We start from the raw sequence: 22,806 nt of genomic DNA, 5'->3' as shown, positions 1-22,806 counted from the left end.
ACAAACGACCTTCCAAAGTGAGGTTTCCCGCCATTTCACTTCAAGAAATGCAAAGTCTTTCCCCCCCAGATTCTCCACACTCGTGGGAGGCCCGAGCCTACACGGCTTTCCCTGCAAGGAGAGCAGCGGAACGCCCTGGGCAGCAGGCTGCAATACGGTCCCCGGGACTGAGCAAAAAGGTGACAGATCAAGTTGTCTGATGAACGTTCAGCACCGGCCGAAATGCCGAAGGGCGAAAGCGCCCACTGCAAGGGTAGAGCCGCCCGGGCTGCGCGCGGGCCTTGCGCCCGCGCTGGGAGGAGGGAGCGCGGCCGTTGCAGGGAGGAGCGACAGTTGGGGGCGGAGGGCGGGTTCGCTCCAACTCGACTCCGGATTGGTCAGGCCCAGAGAGCCAAGTGACGTCAGCCGGGGAGAACATCTGATTTGTGTGGTGGGCGCGGGCAGGCGGGGGAGGCGCATTGCGCAGGCGCACCTGCTAGGCTCGGCTTGCCGGGGCGCTCCGGCCCAGCTCTCGCGGACAAGTCCCGACATCGCGCGCCCCCCCTCCGGGACCGCCCCCTCCCCCTTCCCGGCGTCGTCGAAGATAAACAATAGTTGGCCGGCTAGCGCCGAGTGTGTCTCCCACCGCCGGATTCGGCGGGCTGCGTGGGACCGGCGGGATCTCGGCCAGCCGGCCATGGCGGGGCTGTACTCGCTGGGAGTGAGCGTCTTCTCCGACCAGGGCGGGAGGAAGTACATGGAGGACGTTACCCAGATCGTGGTGGAGCCCGAGCCGGCTGCCGAAGAAAAGCCCTCGCCGCGGCGGTCGCTGGCTCAGCCGTCGCCTCCGCTGCCGTCGCCGCCGGCTCTTCCTGGCAGCGAAGTCTCGGGGAAAGGCCCAGCGGCGGCAGCCCGAGAGGCTCGCGACGCTCCGCCGGACGCCGGGGCCTCGCCGGCTCCCGGCCGCTGCTGCCGCCGCCGCTCCTCGGTGGCCTTTTTCGCCGTGTGCGACGGGCACGGCGGGCGGGAGGCGGCACAGTTTGCCCGCGAGCACTTGTGGGGTTTCATCAAGAAGCAGAAGGGCTTCACCTCGTCGGAGCCGGCGAAGGTGTGCGCTGCCATCCGCAAAGGCTTCCTCGCTTGTCACCTCGCCATGTGGAAGAAACTGGGTAAGTTCCCCGGCTTGTTTGGCGCCCGCCTCTTTTTCAGGCAGTTGAGGGCTTTTATAGCGCCGGCACCGCGGGCCCCCGGCACCGAGAGCGCTCAGTGTCCATTGATGGGAGTGAACTCTTCTGGGTCTAAGCGCGCCTTCCAGGCTGTGGGTCCGGGCAAACAAAGTGGCTTTGGGTGGGGGATTGCTGTCTCCCTGCAGACTCCCCTCGCTCAGTGTCCATCCCCGAAGGATCAGTGGGGGACAGACCCCTCCCTTGGCGGCTTCACTTTAGTGGCGGCCAGCGAAAACATGTTTGAAACCTGGCGCCAGATTTTGGCCAAAAGATGAATTGAATACATGTTGCTGCTACCTGGGACGCACGAGGGAAGCGGGAGATGGCAAGAATTAGTATTTCCTTCTAATCTGTCATAATTTTGCTCTTAAAGGACTTGTCCCAATCGGTTGCCTCCTATCGGTGGTGTCAGTCCTCTAAATAAACCCCAGGTGGCTGGTAGTTGGCTAATTTAGAAAGGCCGAAAAGTGATCATCCAGCGACTTAAAGCCTTGGAAGAAATTTGGTGTGTTGATCTTTGCTGTCTAGGATCTTTATGTTCGTACTGCTTCTGAAAAACAAAAGCGCGGGACGCGTTCTTAACTCAGGCTGGCCCCACGTTATGGCAGTGTGTTAAATTCAGCTCGGGCTTTTTGAAAGTGCACTTTTTCCCCCTTTGGTAGTTGCCTTAGGTAATTGCTGTCAGATAGTTCCCAGTAGTTCCTAGTTAAAAGTACTTGTAAATTGTAGCTGCCTGTCAAAGTAGCAAGAGATAAGGAATCACTGATATGCTAAAAGGAATTAGAGATCTTAATTTCTAAAAAATTGGTGTAGTTGTAGTTTCATCTAAGTTTTAAATGTTTTCTAAAGCAGCCAGTTTTTCTGTACCCAGCATATAGTATCATACAGAGTTATAGTTGCTTACACATTGCTGTGAATGAATGGCATGGATCTTTTTTTTTTTAAGAGAAAAGATAATGCTACTTCTGTCATTTAAAAAATCCTCTTATTTATGGTAGCATACTGGTAGCTTTATTTTCAGCAGTGGGACGGACATAGAGAAGAGTGTAAAGGTTGGTCAAATACAGAACATTTTTAAAAAGGTCTCACAGAGTTGTATACCAGCTTCTTTCAAAGTGTGTTTTCTATTTGCCTGGCTTTCTGCCAAGAATTATTTGATTGACTCATAGAACAACCAGTGCGCCTGTGGGAGGCGTTTTCCATCCAATCCCAGAGGTCCCTATTATGGATTTGTTTTGTTTTTGTGTAGGCAGAGCTGAGAGCACTGCAGTATATTCCAGAAATATGTCATTTCATTGCCTGCAGGGCAAGTGGGAGTGGACAGCAAGACCAGATAGAGGAAGATTAGACACAAAGAACTATTTAGAGTCCAGTTTATTTTGCAGTACACTTAGAGCAACATGAAATTTGCCATGTTTTCACCAAAAGGATAAAGTATGAGCACTGTTACTTGAGCATTTTAAAAAATAAAGCAGAAACCATGCTGTTAAATGTGAGTGTGTATGTTTTTTGATATACTTGTACTGTATGAACCAAGATTTCACTCCCGTGCATGGTTCAGAGCCAAATACACCAATTGTTAAAGTTTGCTTTGTTCTGCAGATAACCTCGTACTCCATTCTCAAAACTTGAATTTAAAACAGAGTATGCTGAGTATATGGAAGTCTTGACACAAGTTTCCACTTTTGTAATTCTCATTGGGTTGTAGTAGTGGCTCTCAAACTTTTTGCTCTCAGAACCCTTTGAATTCAAATGATTTAGGACCCCAGAGAGTTTTTATGTGGGCTATAGCTACTATATTCACTGCATGAGAAGTTAAAATTGAGAAATTTAAAAAAGATTTATTAATCTATAAAAAATAAACTTATTGTATGTTGACATTTTTTAATGAAAGATCACTTTTTTTTCCTGAAATAAGAAATATTGAGTTAAGAAATATTCTCATATTTGCTTCTGCATTCAGTATGTTGTTCTGTGTTGTCTGATGGACTATTTAAAGAAAAGGCAGTCTCACACACAGATGTAGTAGGAGAAGGGAGAAATGGTTTGTCTTTTCAGATAATTGTGGATATTCTACATCAAAGTGGTAGTTTCTTAAAATGGAATCTGAAAACTTATCAATGAACTTTTGTATTTTTACATTAAGAGCCATTGGTCTCTATTGCTTTTTGAATCAGTCTTTTACCCACATGTGATTTTGTGACATGGTGTATTAGTCATTTGGAAAATAATGGTTCACTGAGTATGCAGACCGTCCAAGAACTGATGCATTTTATGACACAATATTAAAAACATCACTGATCTCATCAGTTAATATCACTCATCTCATCAGAAAAGTCTTAAGATTGGGAAGCTAGCAAGTGCATCATAGTGAATACACATATTCTAAAATAAGAGATTTTTAAGCTGCGGTTAAAAATTTATCACTGGCAACAAATACTGTCAGTTGTTTTTCTTGAAGTGAAAAACTCACTTTGGTCACTTTGAAGAAAGTGTATGCCAAGTGCCCAAGTCTTATTAACACATTTTATCAGTCTTTCAAGTAAAAATGTTGGTCCATGAAAAATGTGGCTTCTTCCTTTCATAACTTGCACAATCACAGGTACTTTTCTTCTAAACAGCACAGTGTGCAGCAGAAGCCTTACACATGCTTCCCTTTTTGTCATATAGAGTGTTAAAAAGACACATATTCATGGGTGGATGTTTAATAAAATGAATTTTTATTGCATCATCAAGGACACCTGGTTTGAAGTGAAACTGATTTGCTTTTTTTTTTTTTTTCTTTTCTTTTTTAAAACTAAGTGGGCAGCTATGATGAATACAATGAATGCTAGTTCACTTTGGTGCCACTGTCTTGTCTCCTGCTAAGGCACCAGCAGTTTTACAACTACTACTTTTGAACCATCAGTGCAGATGTCAACACAGTGTAAAGGGTGAAGAAATTCAGAATTATTATGAAAATAGTTTTGGCCTTGTGGAATCCCAGTCAAGATCACACAGACCATTGTGAGATAACCGCTATGTTTGTTTTATCTGCCTCTCAGCTAAATCTTCAGGTCTTTGGGGGCAAAGATCCTGCTTTACCCATTTTATAATTCATCTCTTGTATTTTACCACAATGTTTGAAAGGGGAAATTTTTTTTTAATTAAAAAAAAAGTAAGGAAAGACAATTTAATTGTTATACCCTCAGAAATTCAACTAAACTAACAGCTACTTTGGGCAAGGAATTGCATGGTTAGCCCTAAGAGATGTTTATCTATTTCATATATAGTAGTTAGTATCTGCAAATCTTGAACTCCCAGTTTATCCCTTCCCATCCCCTTCCCCTCTATAACCATAAGTTTGTTTTTTGTGTCTGTGAGTCTGTTTCCGCTTTGTAAGTAAGTTCATTTGTGTCATTTTTTTTAGATTCCACATATAAGTGAAATCACATGGTATTTTTCTTTTTCTGGCTTACTTCACTTAGAAAGACAATCTCCTGGCCGATCCATGTTGCCGCAAATGGCATTATTTCTTTTTTATGACTGAGTAGTATTCCATTGTGTATAGGTATATATATTTGTATACACACATATATATACCACAGCTGCTTTATCCAGTCATCTGTTGATGGACCATATAGGTTGTTTCCATGTCTTGGCTATTGTAAACGGTGCTGCTATGAACATAGGTGTGTATGTGTCTTTTCGAATTAGAGTTCCCTTTGGATATATGCCCAGGAGAGAGATTGATGGATCATATGGTAAGTCTGTGTTTAGTTTTTTGAGGAATCTCTGTACTGTTTTCCATAATGGCTGCACCAAACTACATAGGAGGGTTCCTTTTTCTCCACGCTCTTTCCAGCATTGATTGTTTGTGGACTTTTTATGATGGCCATTCTGACTGGTATGAGGTGATACCTCATTGTAGTTTTGATTTGCGTTTCTCTGATAATTAGCGATATTGAGCATTTTTCATGTGCCTATTGGCCATTTGTATGTCTTCATTGGAGAATGGCTTGTTCTCAAAACACAAGAACAATCTCAAACAACCTAACCTACCACCTAAAAGAATTAGAAAAATAAGAACAAACATAACAAAGAACAGACGAAACCTAAAATCAGCAGAAGGAAAGAAATAATAAAGATCAGGGAGGAAATAATATAGAGATTAAAAAAACAAGAGAATCAGTTAAACCAAGAGCTGGTTTTTTGAAAGAATAAACAAAATTAACAAACCTCTGGCCAGGCTCACCAAGAAGAAAAGAGAGAGGAAACAAATAAACAAAATAAGAAGTGACAATGGAGAAATTACAACCAGCACCTCAGAAATACAAAAGATCACAAGAGAAAACTATGAACGACTATATGGCAATAAATTGGACAGCGTAGAAGAAATGGAGAATTGCTTGTTTAGGTCTTTTGCCCATTTCATATTGAGTTGTTTGTTATTAAGTTGAATGAACTATTTGTGTATTCTATTTTCATTACTTCTTGATCTTAAGTTATAGTATGTGCCTAATTTATGTGTATTATTCCTATGTGTGAATTTACTACTGTATTATGCTTGCCCTCTGAGAAATAATGTTTTAAAGTTTGCCTGTGCTTTAGGTTTATTCATTGGAAGTAATGTTCTTATTACCTCTTTCTTTTGGTAGAGAAGATAGTGAACAAAGTGCAGCTTTTATTCCTGGGTATCATAGTTCATTGACTTATGTTATCAAGAGAGCCATTAGAAAGATAGCAACATACTGTTGAAATAAATGGACTGTGATCTCTGACGTGATTACAGGAAATTTGCCACTGTATTTGTAAAGGAAGATGAAATAATGGAAGTTTTATTTTTTAAATTTGTTCAACTGAAGGTCAGAGCATTTACTTAAAAGAATTTGGCCAAATGAGTGAATTATGAAGAAGCTGATCTTAACCTAAATTGTTGGTTCTAGATTTGTCAGGTAATTTTCATTATCTTAAATTTAAAGACAGGGACCAACTGATGAAGAAGGGGCATGGGAAGGCTACAGAAAAAGACAGTGAAAGTGAGATAAAACTGAATTTGAAGAAAATTTCTATTAAATCATGGAATTTTAAACCTGTATCTTTATTTTGTTATTTCTCAGTTTTTACTATTAAGGACCTTCAGCCTCTCACACATCACATGTTCTGAATGAATTTGCCATATTTATCAAGTACCTATTTTTCTCTGTTTTTGTTAATCACTCATTCTTTTCAATCAGGATTAGATAATCTCTGCTACCACACATTGTTGCATATATCAACATTCCTTTTTATTACTGAGTAGTACTTCATTGTATAGCTATACCAAAATTTGTTTATCCGTTCACCTGTTGATGGGCATTTGGATTGTCTGTGGTTTTTGGCTATTTCGAATAAAGCTTTTCTTTGTAGAAGTCCACTAATAAATGTAGACAGAATGGTAGAATTAGAAAATTGCACTTGGTAACCATCATAAATAATAGTTGATTCATCTGAGAAACATCAATGAATGCTAAAACTAATGAGTTAAAAATTAAGGAACAGGATTACTATATTAGTTTCCTAGGGGTGCTGTAACAAATTAGCACAAATTAGGTGGCTTAAAACAACAGAAATTTATTCTCTCATGATGCTGGAGGCCAGAAGTCTGAGATCCAGGTGTCAGCAGGATTGATTCCTTTTTCCAGGCTCTGAGGGAGAATCTGTTCTGTTCTCTCTCCTAGCTTCTGGTGGCTGGCAGCTATCCTTGACATTTCTTGGCTTGTAGATGCATCACCCAGTCTCAACTGTCTTTTATTAATGTCCTCTGTGTCTTCTTCCCTTCTTTTCTCTTTTAAGGACACTTGTGTTTGGTTTTAGGGCCCACTCTAATCCAGGATGATCTATTCTTAAGATCTTTAACCTAATTACATCTGCAAAGAACCTTTTCCCAAATAAGGTCACAGTCGAAGGTTTTGGGTGGACATATCTTTTACTGGGGTGGGGAGGGACCATTCAACCCACTCGAAGGATATTTACATTATCTCAGATAATCTTCCTATGAAATGCTTAATTACAAAAGGAAAAAGATTATGGGGGGAAACAGCACCTTAATTAAGAGATCAAGGGTAGCTTGATCACTTTTAATGGGACAAACTGCAACTGTATTCTGCCCGCAATGAGAACATCATCTTTAACACTTGTGATATTCCCGCCAAAAATGCATAATCTGATTACAAACATGAGGAAACATGAAACATACCCAACTTGAGAGACATTCTTGAAATGATTGATCTGGTATTCCTAAAAAGCATCAAGGAAACACTAAGGAATTGTTCCAGATGGGAAGAGACTAAAGAGACATGACGAGTTAATATAACAAGAGATCATGAATTTTATCCTTTTATTATAAATTCTTTATTATTAAATTTATTATTGTTGTTAGGATAATTAATGAAATTTGAATGAGATCTATGGATTAGGCGGCGGTATCATATCAATGTTAGTCTTTTGATTTTGATGGTGGATTCTGATTCTGTAGGAGACTGCCTTGTTTGTAGGAATTAGATACTAGGATAGTATTTGGGAGTGATGGTTTATTTTGTTGGCAGTTTACTCTCTATTGAGTCAAGAAAAAGAAATTCTTTGAATTATTCCCAGAAAAAAGAAGAAGTAAACCTGAAGAAGCAGGTCTCAGATCAGAAACATCGATACTTCCAGGAATCTAGGGAGCAGTTTCATTTTCGTCAGGGCCCTGCTGCTGGACACTTACCAGCTAGCCAAGGCTATTTATTTGTTCCAGTAGAGAACCAGAGCTGCAGCTGCATCTGAAATCATCATTTGATTATAATCCACCGTCATTTTCCAAGAGCTATTAGACTTTTGCAGTGGTCAGACTGTAGAATAGAAGAATATGTAGGATGACCACCCCAGCTCTCATGTTTTAACCTTTGAGAGATGTGATAATGCTTTTAGTTTACTATTTCAGAGGCGAATATCATTGATGGGATGTTCCAAAGTCTTGCACTTGGCCTTTTCTTCCGTAATAGGCTTTCTCACCAGTCAATTAAGAGCTGTGAGGGCAAGCTATTAATTGCTGAGGTTATTTGAGAATAGGTTTGAGATTCCAGTGGATCTGAGGTGGACTGAATTGAAAGTCTTGTCTATTTAGTATCTGACCTCCATGAGCCTTAGCTCTTTTTTTTAAACATTTCTTTATTAAGTTATAGTCATTTTACTACATGAGCCTTAGCTCTTGACCAATGGACTGTGGTTGTGTTTTGTAGCTCTGGAATTATCATTTTAGAGCCATCATTCAGCAGTTAGTCAATGTTATGAGTATTTCTCTTTCCTTGGTGTACATATACATGTGAAAATGGCTGCGCATCACTTTGAAGAAGGTTAACAGTTCTTTGACTAAACTTGGAATTTTTTGATCTGTTTGTTTTGTTCCTTGTTTTTTTTGTGAATGATCCTTCTGGAGATCCAGTTTTTCTCCTGGCATGTTGTCAGTGAGGTAACCCTACCAACTTATCTTTGGGTGATTAACTGCTCCTATCTGATCTGTCACCTGACGATTCTGCCACCCCACAGAGATCAGGAAATCCATCTTCCCTGCAACCTCTTCCCTTAGTATCTCTTGCCTAGAGAGAAGAGTCGGTAAAATGTGTTTAAAAGATTTTGGTGTTTACCTAATTGCTTCTGTAAGTATTAAAGTTGAGGAGAGTCTTCTGAACCTTTCTTGGCTGGGTAGGTGGGATGCATATGCATATACCAGACTTAATCTAAGATCCCTATTCCCCAGATCTTTGAATTGTTTCCTCTATATCATTGAGTTTGTTTTCTGGAACTGCCATAACAAAGTACCAGGAATTGATTGGCTTAAAACAACAGAAATTTATTGTCTCACAGTTCTGGAGGCCTGAAGTCCAAAATCAAGGTGTTGGCAGGACCACGTTCTCTCTATACTCTGAAAGCTCTAAGGGAGAATCCTTCCTTACCTCTTCTAGCTTTGTTACCAGGAGTTCTGGCATTCCCTGGCTTGTAGCTGCATCACTCCAGTCACGTGGCTGCCTTCTCCCTATGTGTTTACCTCATCTTCCCACTGTGTGTGTGTCTCTGTGTCCATATTCCCTTTCTTATAAGAACACCGGTCATATTGGATTAGGGCCCTCTCTAATGACCTATTTTAACTCAATTACCTCTGTAAAGACCCTCTTTCCAAATGAGGTCACATTCTGTGGTGTACTGAGTATTAGGATTTCGGCATATCTTTTTCAGAGGGACATAGTTCAGCTCATAACAGTCTTGTTATTTCTCAGGCATGGAATTTTAGGCCAGAGTGGGGTCTATGTTTGTATTAGCTGACCCAGGAAAGTTTTATTAACACTGTTCTAAGCTAGTATGCTGATCGTAGACTATCTGACTACCATTTATCGATAAATTCAGCCCTATCTCACTACTGGTTACTATCTGGAATATGAGCAAGAGTCTAGATGCCTTCTACCCCTTATTGGTTCCATAACTGACATTTTTCTGAGGGTCAGTTACCTGCAACCTACTCTATGGTACTAGTTTTGTATTACAGTTCTTTGAAAGTAGCATAAACTGACTTGGCCTATGTTAAGGAGGGAAAAGAACATGTGAATTTATTGAAAGGATATTAGGTAGCTCACAGAACCAAAGTAAAGGCTAAATTAGGTTTCAGGATGGACAGAACCACAGTGTCCCTGGGGCTCTAGGGGGTAGGAGCTGGTGGACACTCAGTGAAAGGTTTTAGTGTCTGGAGTGCATCGGCTCCAGTGTTTTCTGGCTTTATGTCTTTCTGTCTAAAGATGCAAATATCTGAAAGAGTGACAGTTTAGATCATTTGCCTATACCTAGGGCAGGAGCAAGCAAGTTTTTCAGATCCACTAAAGACTGGATGCAGTGGAGGCTGTGTACTCCATAACAAAGTTGGGGTGCTAGTACTGGTACTAGAAGGGGGAATGTGTGCCAGGCAGGTGTGTACTGTATTTAATACCATCAGTGAGGGCTAACATGAAAGCAGCATAGCCTTTCCCTCCGTTCGGATTATTTCTTCGGGGAAAAAAATTTCCCAGAGCCAAATTATTTGGTTAAAGAATATGCGTATCTTTTGATGGTTGTTTTTTACATGTTTTAAAATTGCATCCTGAAGCCTTTCACAATTCCAGTCTACTCTGGCATTAGAATTCTGTAAGAATTCATAGCACAGTGATGACGAGTATGTTGCATTGTCCCAGCTTCTTCATTTACTACTTGTGCCAGAGTATCTTCATCTTTAAAATAGAGTTTTATGGTACCTACCTCTCAAGAGTTAAATGAGTCAGTATTTATTAATTAGTACATGGTAAGTACATAAGCACCCCAATTTTAAATTTATCGTGAAGAGCATATACATTCTATACTTAATTATAACAACTTTACTTCACTAAGAATTTTTGTATTTTTGTGTTACAAAATTTATAAGTCTTTGTAAAGGACACTTCCATGACATGCATATTATCTAAAGGATACTATTTAAAAGTTAATATCCTATCCAATACTGTCTTTTTAATGTGACTTTTTAAGTCATTTTTTAAAAATTAAAAGATTAAAATGAAAGTAGAAAACAAGGAAGACTAAAAGGAAGACAAATTACAAAAGAGGTAGTTTCCTTAATACAGAAATTAACTGCAGTTTCATTTAGAATCTCTACAGGTTTTTTAATTTTGCAAGTTGCTTCTGAAGTTCAGTTGGAAAAATACTTAAGAGAATGTTGGAAAAAGAAGAATAATTAGGGGATACTTAAACTCCCAATTATTAAAAAAAGCACCATATATAGATCAGTAGGATGAGTCCAGAAATAGATCTGAGGCAAAATGTAACATGTTGTAAAAGGTGGCATTTCAAGTGAATAGAGAAAGCATGGATTGTTCAGTATTTTTAGATCATTGCAGAATGTCTTGTATAATATATTAGTTCTTTTGACCAAAAATGTGATTTAAATATTAACATTGCTTTGAATAACCTTTTTATTTTTGGCTTTTTTCCCCTTCCTTTCCATCTTGTTTTAGGTGCTTTTTTGCAAACAGCTGAATTACTTGTATACTATGGGTGAATTTTGTTTTCTCAATGTGCTTTAGAACCGTTCTTTCTGAGGTTTCACCTTATTCATATTTATTGTGATAATAGGCTTTTTTTCCCCAGGTTCTTAGCTGCAAAAAACAATCTATTCTAGCTTGTTTAAAAGGAAAAGAGAAGGTTTTAGCAAGAGGTGTAGTTAACCCATAAAATCATTTAAAGGGCTAAAGAAGCATACATCACACTGTAGGCTGAGCTGCTAGGAATGACGTCTGTAACCAAACTGCAGAACTGGATGGGCTAGGGAGCTGTCCGCTGTGATCTTTGCTTGCAAAATTGATGCCTTCTTCCTGCTTTTTTTTTTTCTAACTAAAAAAAAAGTGTGAAATACAGCGTGCATACAGAAAAGGCCATAAAACATACACTTTAATGGACAATCATAAAATGAACACCGTGCAGTTAAGAAAGAAAACATTGCCTGCACTCTAGAAGCCCCTGTACATCCTTTCTGATCTCATATTTCTATCTTTCCCCAAGGGATACCACCATCCTGACTTTTGGGATGATAATTCTATAGTGATTTACTTATTTTTATTAATAGTTTTCCCATTGCCTATAAACATGATACTTTGTTGTTGAAGAAAATCATGCTGTGTCTATTCTTTTATCTCAGGGTTCTTGTGAGATGCTTACCCATTCCATGTAGGGTAGTCTGTTGTCATGTTGAAGGACATTGGGATTGTTGCTCGTTTTTAGCCCATATGCTACTATGAACATTCATGTGTACCATGTGTACATATACATTAATTTATGGTGTATATCTAGGTGTGCTGAGTAGCCAAAGCACACATATCTTCACCTTTAATATATAAATGCCTAGATATTTTCTGAAGTAGTTGTACCAGTTTATACTCCTGCCAGTACTTGATGATAGAACCTCTTGCTCCACATTCTTAACCACACTTACTGTTGTCAAACTTTGATTTATGCAATCTGATAATTAGGTGGTGGTAACTCATTGTGGCTTTTAATTTGTATTTCTCTGTTAATTAAAGAAGCTGAACAACCTCCACATGCTTTTAGCTGTTTGGATCTCCTCATTTGTAAGAGGCCTTTATCCATTTTTCTATTAGATAGTCTGTCTTACTGATTTGGTTTGTTGGAGCATGTTACCTATTCTGGGTACCGTTCCTTTGGCATGTGCGTATATTACAGATATGTTCTCTTCCATTCTGTGAGTTGTCTTTTCACTTCAGTAAGGTATCTTTTGATGAAGGAAGAGAAATTCTTAATTTTGATAGTAATATAACTTCACAATCATTTTCTTATGTGGCTAGTCCATTCTTTGTCTTTAGTAAATCATTCCTTACCTTGAGATCATGAAAGTACCTTCCTTTGCTTTTTCTAAGCATCTTAGCTTTGCTTTTCATGTTAGGTCTTTACCATTCCTGGAACTGAGGTGGTTTTTTTTGTTTTTTGTTTTTTTTTTTTTTTTTTTTTGGTTTAGTATCAGGGACCCAAAGTTACTATTTTTTTTCTATTTTGTCCAAGTTCATTTACTGAATGTCTATACTTTATCCACCATTCATATACCGAATATCTAAATATGTGTAGATCTGTTTCTGTGCTCACTGTTCTGTTTATCCACTGGTTTACAACTTTTCCATAAAGTTCTTGTTAGAGATTTGTTAGCATTGTTCCCAAATATGTATCACACCTTTTGCTGCCTTTTGTGAATGGTATCTTTTTATTTTTACAAAATTACATTTTATGATTTTTGTTGCCATTTTATAAAAATATAATTGACATTTTGTATAACTATATCTAATAACCTTTTTTTAAAACTTTTTTTAATTGAGTTATAGTCATTTTACAATGTTGTGTCAAATCTAGTAACCTTACTGAACTTTATCAATGCCAGTAATCTATCCATAGATTCTTTCGCTTTTTCCGGAAGTGTTTTCTTTGTGGCCCTTTTCTCTTTGCATGATCCATTTGATACCTATCAGGCTGTTTGCTTTTCTTAAATACATAATGGTCATAGCAGCAAAAGCTGTAATTTATTGAGGACTTAACTTGTGTCTAGCAGTATTGCAGATGGTTTTACATGTGTATATGCGTATATGCCTATGTGTATGAACTTCTAGCTTCATCAGTATTGGTAGCTGTTCTGGTTTCCCTCAGCAATTGTGAAGATCATTGTTTTGTATCTTGCAAACAGCCCTCTTTTGGGAGTGACAGGTCACTCTGTAGAGTGGGTTTCATCTGTGGGATGAGATGGGATGGGATGGGATGGGATGGGATGGGATGGGATGGGATGGGATGGGGAGATGCTCTGTAGGGGTCAAGAGATGTCTTTTCAGCATATATAATATTGGAAAAGAAAAGAGCCAGTTAGCCTGAATATATTAGAGAAGCCTTTGTGGCTGTGAAAGTTGTGTGGCAACAGTCCAGTTTAGGGGGGACTATTTCTTCTCCCTCATCCCCTTTGAAGACCCTGTTGTCCCTATCGGCACATGCACCACTTTCCTTAAAAGAGAGGTACTATAGTTACTGGCAGCTTAGGAAATAAGATGTTTCATCTTATACTATGCAGGGGTTTAGGGTTTTCCTTTCAGTCTCTGCACTGCCTCTGAGTTTGAACTTTTCTGGAACTCTGTTAACAGGGAATACTGATATACTGCCTTCTTTACTGACTGTGCTTTTTCCTTATGTTGGATTACAAATTTTGCATTCTGATTTTTCTCTCAATATAATTCCATTTGCTTAAAATTCCAGGAATTTCTCAGATTTTCTGAGGGCCCTTCTCTGTGTTTCATGACTGCTATGGAACTTTTCTAATATTTATATTCTGTCCTTTCAGTAGGATTTTCATGGGGAGCATATGTCAGTGTTTGGACTGTTTGCTATATCTTGAACTGTAACTTGTAATTTAATACAACAGAATATTTCAGAATTTTTAAATGACAGCGAATATAATCAGTCACTTTGGGTTTTGAAATTAAATATATGGAATCTTTGCCATTTAGAAAACTTGTTATTTTGAGAAAATTTCTTAACCATTCAAAGTTTTGATTTTCTTATGTGCAAAATGAAAATAATAGTACTAATCTTACCTATCTCATAGGTTTATTGATAGTATTATATGAGATAATACATATAAAGCTCTTAGCACAGAACGTGGTATAGAATGGGTGCTCAAACTGTTATTTAATTAGGTTATGAATATTCAAGAGTTATTACAAAAAACAAATCAAGTAGCTTTTTCTGAAAATCTTTTTGGAGAGAGATCAATAAACTTGATAAGCTACTGGCAGTGTGATACCAAAACTCTTAACACATTCTTGCAGCTAAATGTAGTTAGGACTAAGACTCTGCAGAAATAGTGAATCTACCCTGTAATGTTTTTCTCATAGAATTGGTTTGATGGTTATAATACAATTTCATTACTTATAAAATTAATTTATTAGTATATCAAAGAAGGGATTATTGCAAGTCCTTCTTGAATAGCTTTCACAGTAATTTTCTTAAAATATTTTCCTATGCTAATTCACGTTTTAACATGCTAATCTAGCATATGTTGCCTTTTGTTTTCCTGCCACAGTATTAATGTTTGTACCTGGAAGAGTAAAATATTTTATTTTTTATTACAGCAGAATGGCCAAAGACTATGACAGGTCTTCCCAGCACATCAGGGACAACTGCCAGTGTGGTCATCATACGGGGCCTGAAGATGTATGTAGCTCATGTGGGTGACTCTGGGGTAGTTCTTGGAATTCAGGATGACCCGAAGGATGATTTTATCAGAGCTGTGGAGGTGACACAGGACCATAAGCCAGAACTTCCCAAGGAAAGAGAACGAATCGAAGGACTTGGTGGGAGGTAATCATTGTGCTATTTTGTCTTTCCTCTCTTGGTTCTGGTCCTTTTCTGCTTTACTAACCAGATTGACCTACTTCTCTCTTTTAATGAAGCTATTTTCTCAGTATTACAGATTTTTAGTTTGCCTGATAAAGTACCCATGTGTATTCATATTTATCTTTATTATTTTGAATTGACTGTTTTGTTTTTGATAATGGCTTACTCCAAAAGGAAATGATATTTTAAAGGCACTCAAGTAACAATACATACAAGGATTTATTGAAAACCTTTTACACAAATACTGATTGGCATGCCCTTCAGAATCTGGACAGAGCAACCCTTAGAGTGCCAGAGTAGGACAGTCTGAATCTGGCTTTGGGAATAAAATTTTGTTAGAATTAGCCTTCAGCTTTTCCCTTTGATTTCTAAGCCATATGTGCTGCAAACCTCTGTTTCAACTTGTTGTCTCATGTGTATAGATAGTTTGTAAACTATGAACTGAATTTGACTTCAGCATAATATTTTTATGATACAAACTAAAATGTAAGATGATTCCAAAAATCAAAGTAATGAATAACATAAGATTTAAAAGTTATCCCAATACTAATTTTAAAAATCAAGGATCTGAAAAGAAAAAAGAAAAAAAAAATCAAGGATCTGAGGCAAGTTAAACAGAATCCAGTATTTTCTAAATCATCATTCTAACCCAAGTCTTACTGTGATATTTTTACTTGGTTTCTCTTTCTTGCTTTTATTAAATCAAAATGGTCTTTTTCAGAGAAATAATAAGCTGAAGGAAAGAACTAACATCCTAATAAACTACAAGGAGTTAAAAAAATCAGTAAGAAAAACACTAAAACTCTGCTACTTCCAGATAGGTGGATAAAGGAGAGGAAGTTTGAACAATAACAAAAATGGAAAAGGATAGTAAACATTTGAAAAAATGTTTAACATTATTGAAATGAAATTCTGTTTTTTGCTATTGGGTTAGTAATATTTTTGTTGTAATGGGTATCCTGTTGGCAGGATTATATATTGGTATGATCTATACAGAATAGGACATGTACCACTAACTTTAAGTGTATATAAACTCAGTAGTTTTGGGAATCTACTCTAATGAAGAAATCTGAAATGTGAGACAGAATCTGAACAGAGTTATTAATGCAGCACTGTTTCTTGACTGTTCATTTAGCTGAAAGTAACTTGAAGGCCCAGCAGCTGGAAAATGGTTAAGTAGATGATAATACATATTCATAACATTGATTATGATGTAGCCATGAAAAATGGTGTTTATAGATAGATTTTTTAAAATAATGGTGGTGTGAAAATTTTCAAACATAAAAGATAGAATAGTACTTCATTAACTCCCATAGAGAGGGGGAGTTTTTTTTTAATATATGATTTTTTTCTCCTGTTTCATTGAGAAATAATTGGCATGTATTTCTGCATGTATTTAAGACATATTACATGATAGTTTAGTTTACTTGTATTGTGAAATGATTACCATAATAGGTTCATAATAGATCTATCTTCTCATATAGATAAAATGAAAAGAGAGAATAAAGTTACATTGATAACTCTTTGTCTCCATGGAGGTTGTACCAGTTTATACTCCTATCAACAGTATATATGGATACCTTGACAACATACCTATGGAACTTTTTTATCATATCCAGTTTTAAGTTTTTAAAATGGCTAGAAATCATCTTGGTGATGTTTTAATTTGAATTTATCTTAAGAAAGGTTGGATATCTTTTTATTTGTTTAAGAGCCATTTCTATTCCCTTTTCTGTGTATTTTTGTTTACATTCTTTGTTCATTTGGGGGGAAGACCTTTTCTGTATTAATATGTAGGAGCCACTTATGTGTGAGTGTGTATGACATTAGAGAAAGTAGACTAATGTATGTGGTAGGAGTTTCAGATGTTGCTTTCGCGGATTGTCTTTTGATTCTTCTCCTGGAATTTTTTTTCACATGAAAGTTTATTTTAATACAGTTAAGTTTATCAATCTCTACCATTATGATTTTTGGGCTTTGTGCCATACACACATACAATTCCTTCACTCCGAGGTTATTCAAAGTCTTCTGTATTTTCTTCTCATATAAGCAGTTATGAACACTTTTGGTCTTAGGAACCCTTTACACTCTTAAAAATTGAGGCCCTCAAAGAGCTTTTTGTTTATATAGATTATATATATTGATTTTACCATATTAGAAAATTAAATGAAGACTTCAGACTTTGTCAATTTATTGGAAAATAACATGAAGCCCATTATATGTTGACATAAAGAACATTCTTTGTGAAAAATTAGCTGTTTTCCAAAACAGACATTGGTTGTTTTACATTTTTGTAAGTCTCTTTATTCTCTGGCTTAATAGGTGACAGATTCTTATATTCGCTTCTGCATTAAATCTGTTGTAATAAAGTTTTTTGTTGCAGTATCTGAAGTAAAATCTGATCTTATGTAGGTATATAATCGGAAAAGAGAAACTATTTTAAAAGCTTTTCCATGTTTTGGGGATATTCTTTGATACTATTCCAAAATTCAAGAAGAGGGAGTTTCTTAAGGGTTAATAGTAGTATGGTATCTGAAATCATGTGAGTGACCTTTTCCTTATTCTTACATTAAGAACCATTGGCCAAATAGTATCTTTATCCATGCATGATTTTTTTAAATTAATCGAGTTTTATTTTTAGGGCAGTTTAAGATTCATAGCAAAATTGAGCAGAAATTACCGAGAGTTCCTATTTACTCCCTGCCTCCTCCTGTATGCATAGCCTCTTCCGCTATCAGCATCCTGCCCCAGAGTAGTACATTTGTTACAATCAGTGACCCTATTTTGACACATCATTATAACCCAAAGCCCAGGGTTTACATTAGGATTGCTCTTGGTATTGTACGTTATAGGGTTTTGAAAAATAATGTGATGACATCTATCTACTATTATAGTATCATACAGAATACTTTCACTGTGCTAAAAATCTTCTGTGCTCTGTCTGTTTATCCCTTCCTCCCTCCTTACCCCTGGCAACCCTAGTCTTTGTCTTGTCTACATAGTGTTGCCTTTTCCAGGATGTTGTATAGTTGGAATCATATAGTATATAGCCTCCATGCATGATTTCGTAACATGGGCATTGGTCATTTGTAAGACATTGTTTAGCTGAGTTATGCAGATCATCCCAATATTGACACATCTTATTACACAATATATCAAGTCATGTAGCTGCTCAAAACTCCACTGTATACACATGGTATTAGTATTATATTAGTATTATGTATTAGAATTACGAAAATAATTTTGACCTTGCAGATCCCCTGAAATGGTTTGGGGGACTCCCAGGGTTCCCTGAAACCTGTTTTGAGAACCACTTTTCAAGTACTTGTATAGTTTCATTGTTTACATTTTAATCTCACATTTCTCTGGAATTTGAAAATCAAAGCTGTGTAGTAAGGATACAAATTATTTTTTTCTTGATGGTCACTAGTAGCCACTTGAGCAATTATACAACTTTTGATTACTGATTAGAAAGCTTACGAGGCATAAAAACCTTCTTCAGTGGGAAGATGAACTTGAGTTTGTCCTCGTCTAGCACTGCTACTCTGGTTAAGATAAACATGGAATGTTAGTTCTGTGGTAAGACAATATTGCTTTTTGTAGAATGACCCTTGAATGGAACTGCATCTTGGTAGGAAAGACTTTGAATGGACTGTAAGTTTCTGTTGGGAAGCACATGCCTTAGCTGCCCTGTGTACTTGCAGTTTGACTTGTACAGGGACCTGGGCATGGGCTGTTGTTACAAGATGCTGATTCTTGTGGTATATGAAGCTTGTTTGTAGTGGCTAGAAAATGGCACCTGGATTTCTGGAAGGATCATTGCTGAAGACAGCATAACTGAAGCTGTCATGCTGGCATACTGTGTTTCCTGTCCTGTCTCCTACAAAGTTAAATCAGCTTGGTTTCATGCTATGGTTTATTTCATGCGTAAAGTGCGAAGGTCAGTATGTATCTTAGACCACTGTGGCAGCTGTGCAAAGTGAGTTTTGCAGTTATATATATTTGGGTCTTTTTCTAGGCTTCTTTTTATAAAAAATAAAATATGTTTTATTTTTATGTTCATGTACCAGTACCATACTTTTTTTTAAACTGAGGCTCTGTTATAATTTTTAATATTGGTAGGCCTGATCCTTCTCATTAATATTAAAAAAAATTTTTTTTTCTTGACTATTCCTTCTTTATTTTTTCTATTTGAACTTTTTCCCCTTTTTCTGAGGCACTGGAGATTAAACCGAGGACGTCGGGCACACCAAGCACATGTTCTACCACTGAGCTATTTCCCCACACACCCTCTATATGAGTTTTTAAATTATATATTCTGTGATTTTATTAACTTTTTATTTTAGAGTTTATTTATTTTTGTCCTATCATATAAAATGCCATGTGGATAATTGGACAGATGCTCTTTGCCATTTGGGAGCAGGTGTCTTTTTGCACACATTGAGCCATTTTATTGTAAGTTATTTCCTCCTTTCCCTCTTTCCTCACCCTAGGCAACTGGCTAGTGCTCTGTGTTTGCAGCCTTCTGTTGCTGCTCAGTCAGCCCTCTGCGTATCAGGCTGCTCCTTTGTGTGTCCCTTTTAATCATACAGGACAACAGCAGGGACTGTTAAAAGCAGTATCTTTTACAACATTGCTTTGGTTTTTGGACACTGGATTTAAAACTTTGTTTTAACCAGTACCATTATTTTGTCTTTTGTTCCTCAGAAACACAGAGACCATAGTATCTTTGAATATTAAGTATCAAGAGAACTTCTAGTAGTTATGTTGGAAGCAATTTGGGTAGCTACTGTAATTACTTAAGTACTAAGCCTTACTTTTTAGGAGTGGGTTTAGGAAAGAACAAAGGAGTGTAAGGTGGTATGAAGGCTAAATGTTGGTGTCTCTTCTATAACTCTTATGTTGCATATATTCTTGTAAATGGCGGATTTAGTCTTTACTCTCCTGTTTGCTCTTTAGGATCAGTGATGAAGAAAGCATAAAATAGCAAAGTGACTGCCTTTGAAACTCCGACTCTTACTATGACCTAGAGCAGTGTTGCTTTCAGTATTACAAATTAAACTAATTCGCAGAAGGGCTAGTAAATGAGCAACTCTATTGAATTTCTCTTCTGTGTTAACACTGATGTTTTCTGATCATTCTGCACCTGCTTCATCCTTCCTCTGTTCTGTCCAGAATAGTAGCCCCTAGCCACATATGACTGTTTAAATTTAAATATAAGTTAATTAAAATTAAATTTAAAAAGTCAGTTCCTCATTTGTGCTAGCCACATTGACATGGTAGTGACACGGTAGTCAGACGTGGCTAGTGGCTGCTGTGTTAGACTGTGCAGAGTGGCCATTCCCGTCGCTGTAGGAAGTTTCATGAGACAGAGCTGCTCAGACCTCCTGGCTTGCCCTTGTCTGATGAGCTTGTTTTCTACTTTAGGAAGATGATTGAGGTTGTTCTCCTTCTGTCATTTTCATGTTTTTCTTTGCTCGGGGGAAGATTTTTTTTTTCTCATTTATAAGTTTTATGCCTTTATTTTGCTTCTGTTAGGACCTTTATACCATTTGTTTTCTCTCTCTAATATCTTCATTTCATTTGAGGTTAGAACAGAAATAGAAAAGCCATAAGTGGAGGTTACCTGGCTGGCTGCTGCCGAGTTGTACAGCATTTCATAGTGACATCCCTGTGGAGGTGGTCACCGTTATTTGTCCTGTCTCCAGCTTTCTATGTCTTGAAGCCAGTTTAGTTTCAGTGTTCAAGTTTAGGGGGACAGAGCCATGCCACTCACAGTCAACGTAGTAAACTAATAAGGGACTCGTGTGAACATCAGGATGTCAGAGTGCTCATTAACAATGAGAACAGGAACTGACTAGAAGACTGCTTATTATTGTCAGCTGGCCTGTTGTAGATGAAAAGAAATTTCAGATTATAATCAAAGGGTTTCAGTGTGCACTTGGGACGTGAGTACGAAGACTTAATTCGATTATCTTAATGTCATCGACACTTGAGTCTTAGGAATCAGCTTGTGTCTTGTGCATGTATCTGGCAGGTGAGCCTAATATCAGGCAGGCTAATACTGTTTCTTGGAAGTATTCTTTGCCACTCTTCCCCTCAACTTTTCTAGCCTTCAAGGAGAGTGTTTTTCTTCTATTTATTTTAAGACATTTTCAGGCAGATTATGATTAAATTTATTTAAGGGCTAGTTTCCCATTCCAGTCATTCAAGCACAGGTTGAGAGAGCATCTCTATTGTGTTTTATTACTTTTTTGTTCAAATATTTGACCATATTTCAATGTTTTAGGCACCCTGGAGTGTACTATTTCCTCTGTGTAGTAATTAAAGATTTTTATTTCTCCTTTGCCAAATTTCAAAGAGGGTTTTCTTGTTCTGTAAGTCCCAAATCTGTATTTCTACAGCTGAACTGTTTCTAAAGTCTAGTCTCATACTTCTAAATACAGAAATATCTATCTCACAGATATTTATATTGAGGCATTTCGTATTGATTGCTCAAATTAAGAAGTAAAACCGAAGTTCTGTTTTCAATCCCTCAAATCTCTCAAAAACTATACAGCCTTTCCTTTTTAATTTCTTTTATCACCACATAGTCTCTCTTCATTTCCAACCACTCTTCTTCCTCTCAATTTTTTTTAGTTATCAAATTATCTTGCTTTTTAATTTTACATGATATCTACTCATTTTGATTCCCATTACTTCCATTCCATTCTGTGTATCTTACCTCAGGGAATCTCCAAATTCTCATCTTAATCTACCCAATTTTGTCTTTGCTTTCTGGACAGGACAGGAATTTTGGTTTTTGCATCTTTGTATCTGAAACAGATAAATCAATATTTTGTGATAATATAATCTGATTTTATTAGTTATTTAACACGTTGAACTACCTTAGTTGTTGTATCTTAATCATTTAGAGTATTTATGTAATCTCTATTTTTTAGTGTGATGAACAAGTCTGGGGTGAATCGTGTAGTTTGGAAACGACCTCGGCTTTCTCACAATGGACCTGTTAGAAGGAGCACAGTCATTGACCAGATTCCATTTCTGGCAGTAGCAAGAGCACTGGGTAAGTAGGACTTACATTTGGTGAAATCATTTTGGATTTTCTACAATGTATGGTGGTAAAATAAAAGAGAAGCCTGAGAATTAAACCCTCATTTGGCACATAATGCGGGTAGAAATATTATATTATGATAAATGATTTAAAACCTAATTGAGGGGAAGATTAAAGTATGGATTTCAGTGCCAGTTGCTCTTTGATCATGAGTTATGTTTAATGTTTTGCTAATTCCCATTTATTCTTAGGGAAGTATCTGTATGCCTAGACTTGATGTTAGCCTTAGAATTCTAAATGCCCTTCCCTACTTCAGCCCTTCATCTTTCTCTTAAGAGCCTTCAAAGCTCTTTTTTTTCTTTAGCTAGCAAAGTAAGTTGTCCATGACAAAATAAACAGACCTATTTTGAGTTCTCCCTGGTTTTAGAAGGAAGGCTAGAGGATGATAGCTAAAGTATCTTACCTTGGAGGTGCTAAATTTTCTTGTAAAATTTCTTGTAAAGAAAATTTCTCTTAGAAGACACCATTTTTTCCCTTCTCTCCTTCTTGCTCTAACTGACACTTGAGTACTGACTTGGTGCCAGGCACTTA

General features: G+C 37.4%; 1 protein-coding gene across 2 annotated transcripts in view; it reads left to right on the top strand.

Moving 5' to 3' along the window:
- The first annotated feature begins 454 nt into the window (after nucleotides 1-454).
- The window catches only part of PPM1D (protein phosphatase, Mg2+/Mn2+ dependent 1D), a 47,081-nt gene continuing 24,729 nt past the window's right edge, over nucleotides 455-22,806 (top strand). Inside the window, exons 1-3 of one of the 2 annotated variants that reach the window (XR_010384440.1) lie at nucleotides 455-1,148; nucleotides 14,897-15,125; nucleotides 22,103-22,227. Coding sequence is in view for 1 of the 2 variants with exons in the window: in XM_010990460.3 (XP_010988762.3) it covers nucleotides 677-1,148; nucleotides 14,897-15,125; nucleotides 22,103-22,227 (826 nt within the window). In the remaining variant the exon portion in view is untranslated. The remainder of the gene's footprint in view (nucleotides 1,149-14,896; nucleotides 15,126-22,102; nucleotides 22,228-22,806) is intronic. The other variant, XM_010990460.3, reaches the window with a different exon arrangement.

The sequence above is a fragment of the Camelus dromedarius genome, chromosome 16 (assembly GCF_036321535.1).
Source record: "Camelus dromedarius isolate mCamDro1 chromosome 16, mCamDro1.pat, whole genome shotgun sequence".
NCBI lineage: Eukaryota > Metazoa > Chordata > Mammalia > Artiodactyla > Camelidae > Camelus > Camelus dromedarius.
The sequence above is the reverse complement of the archived record's forward strand: the minus strand, read 5'-3'. Positions and strand labels throughout refer to the sequence as shown.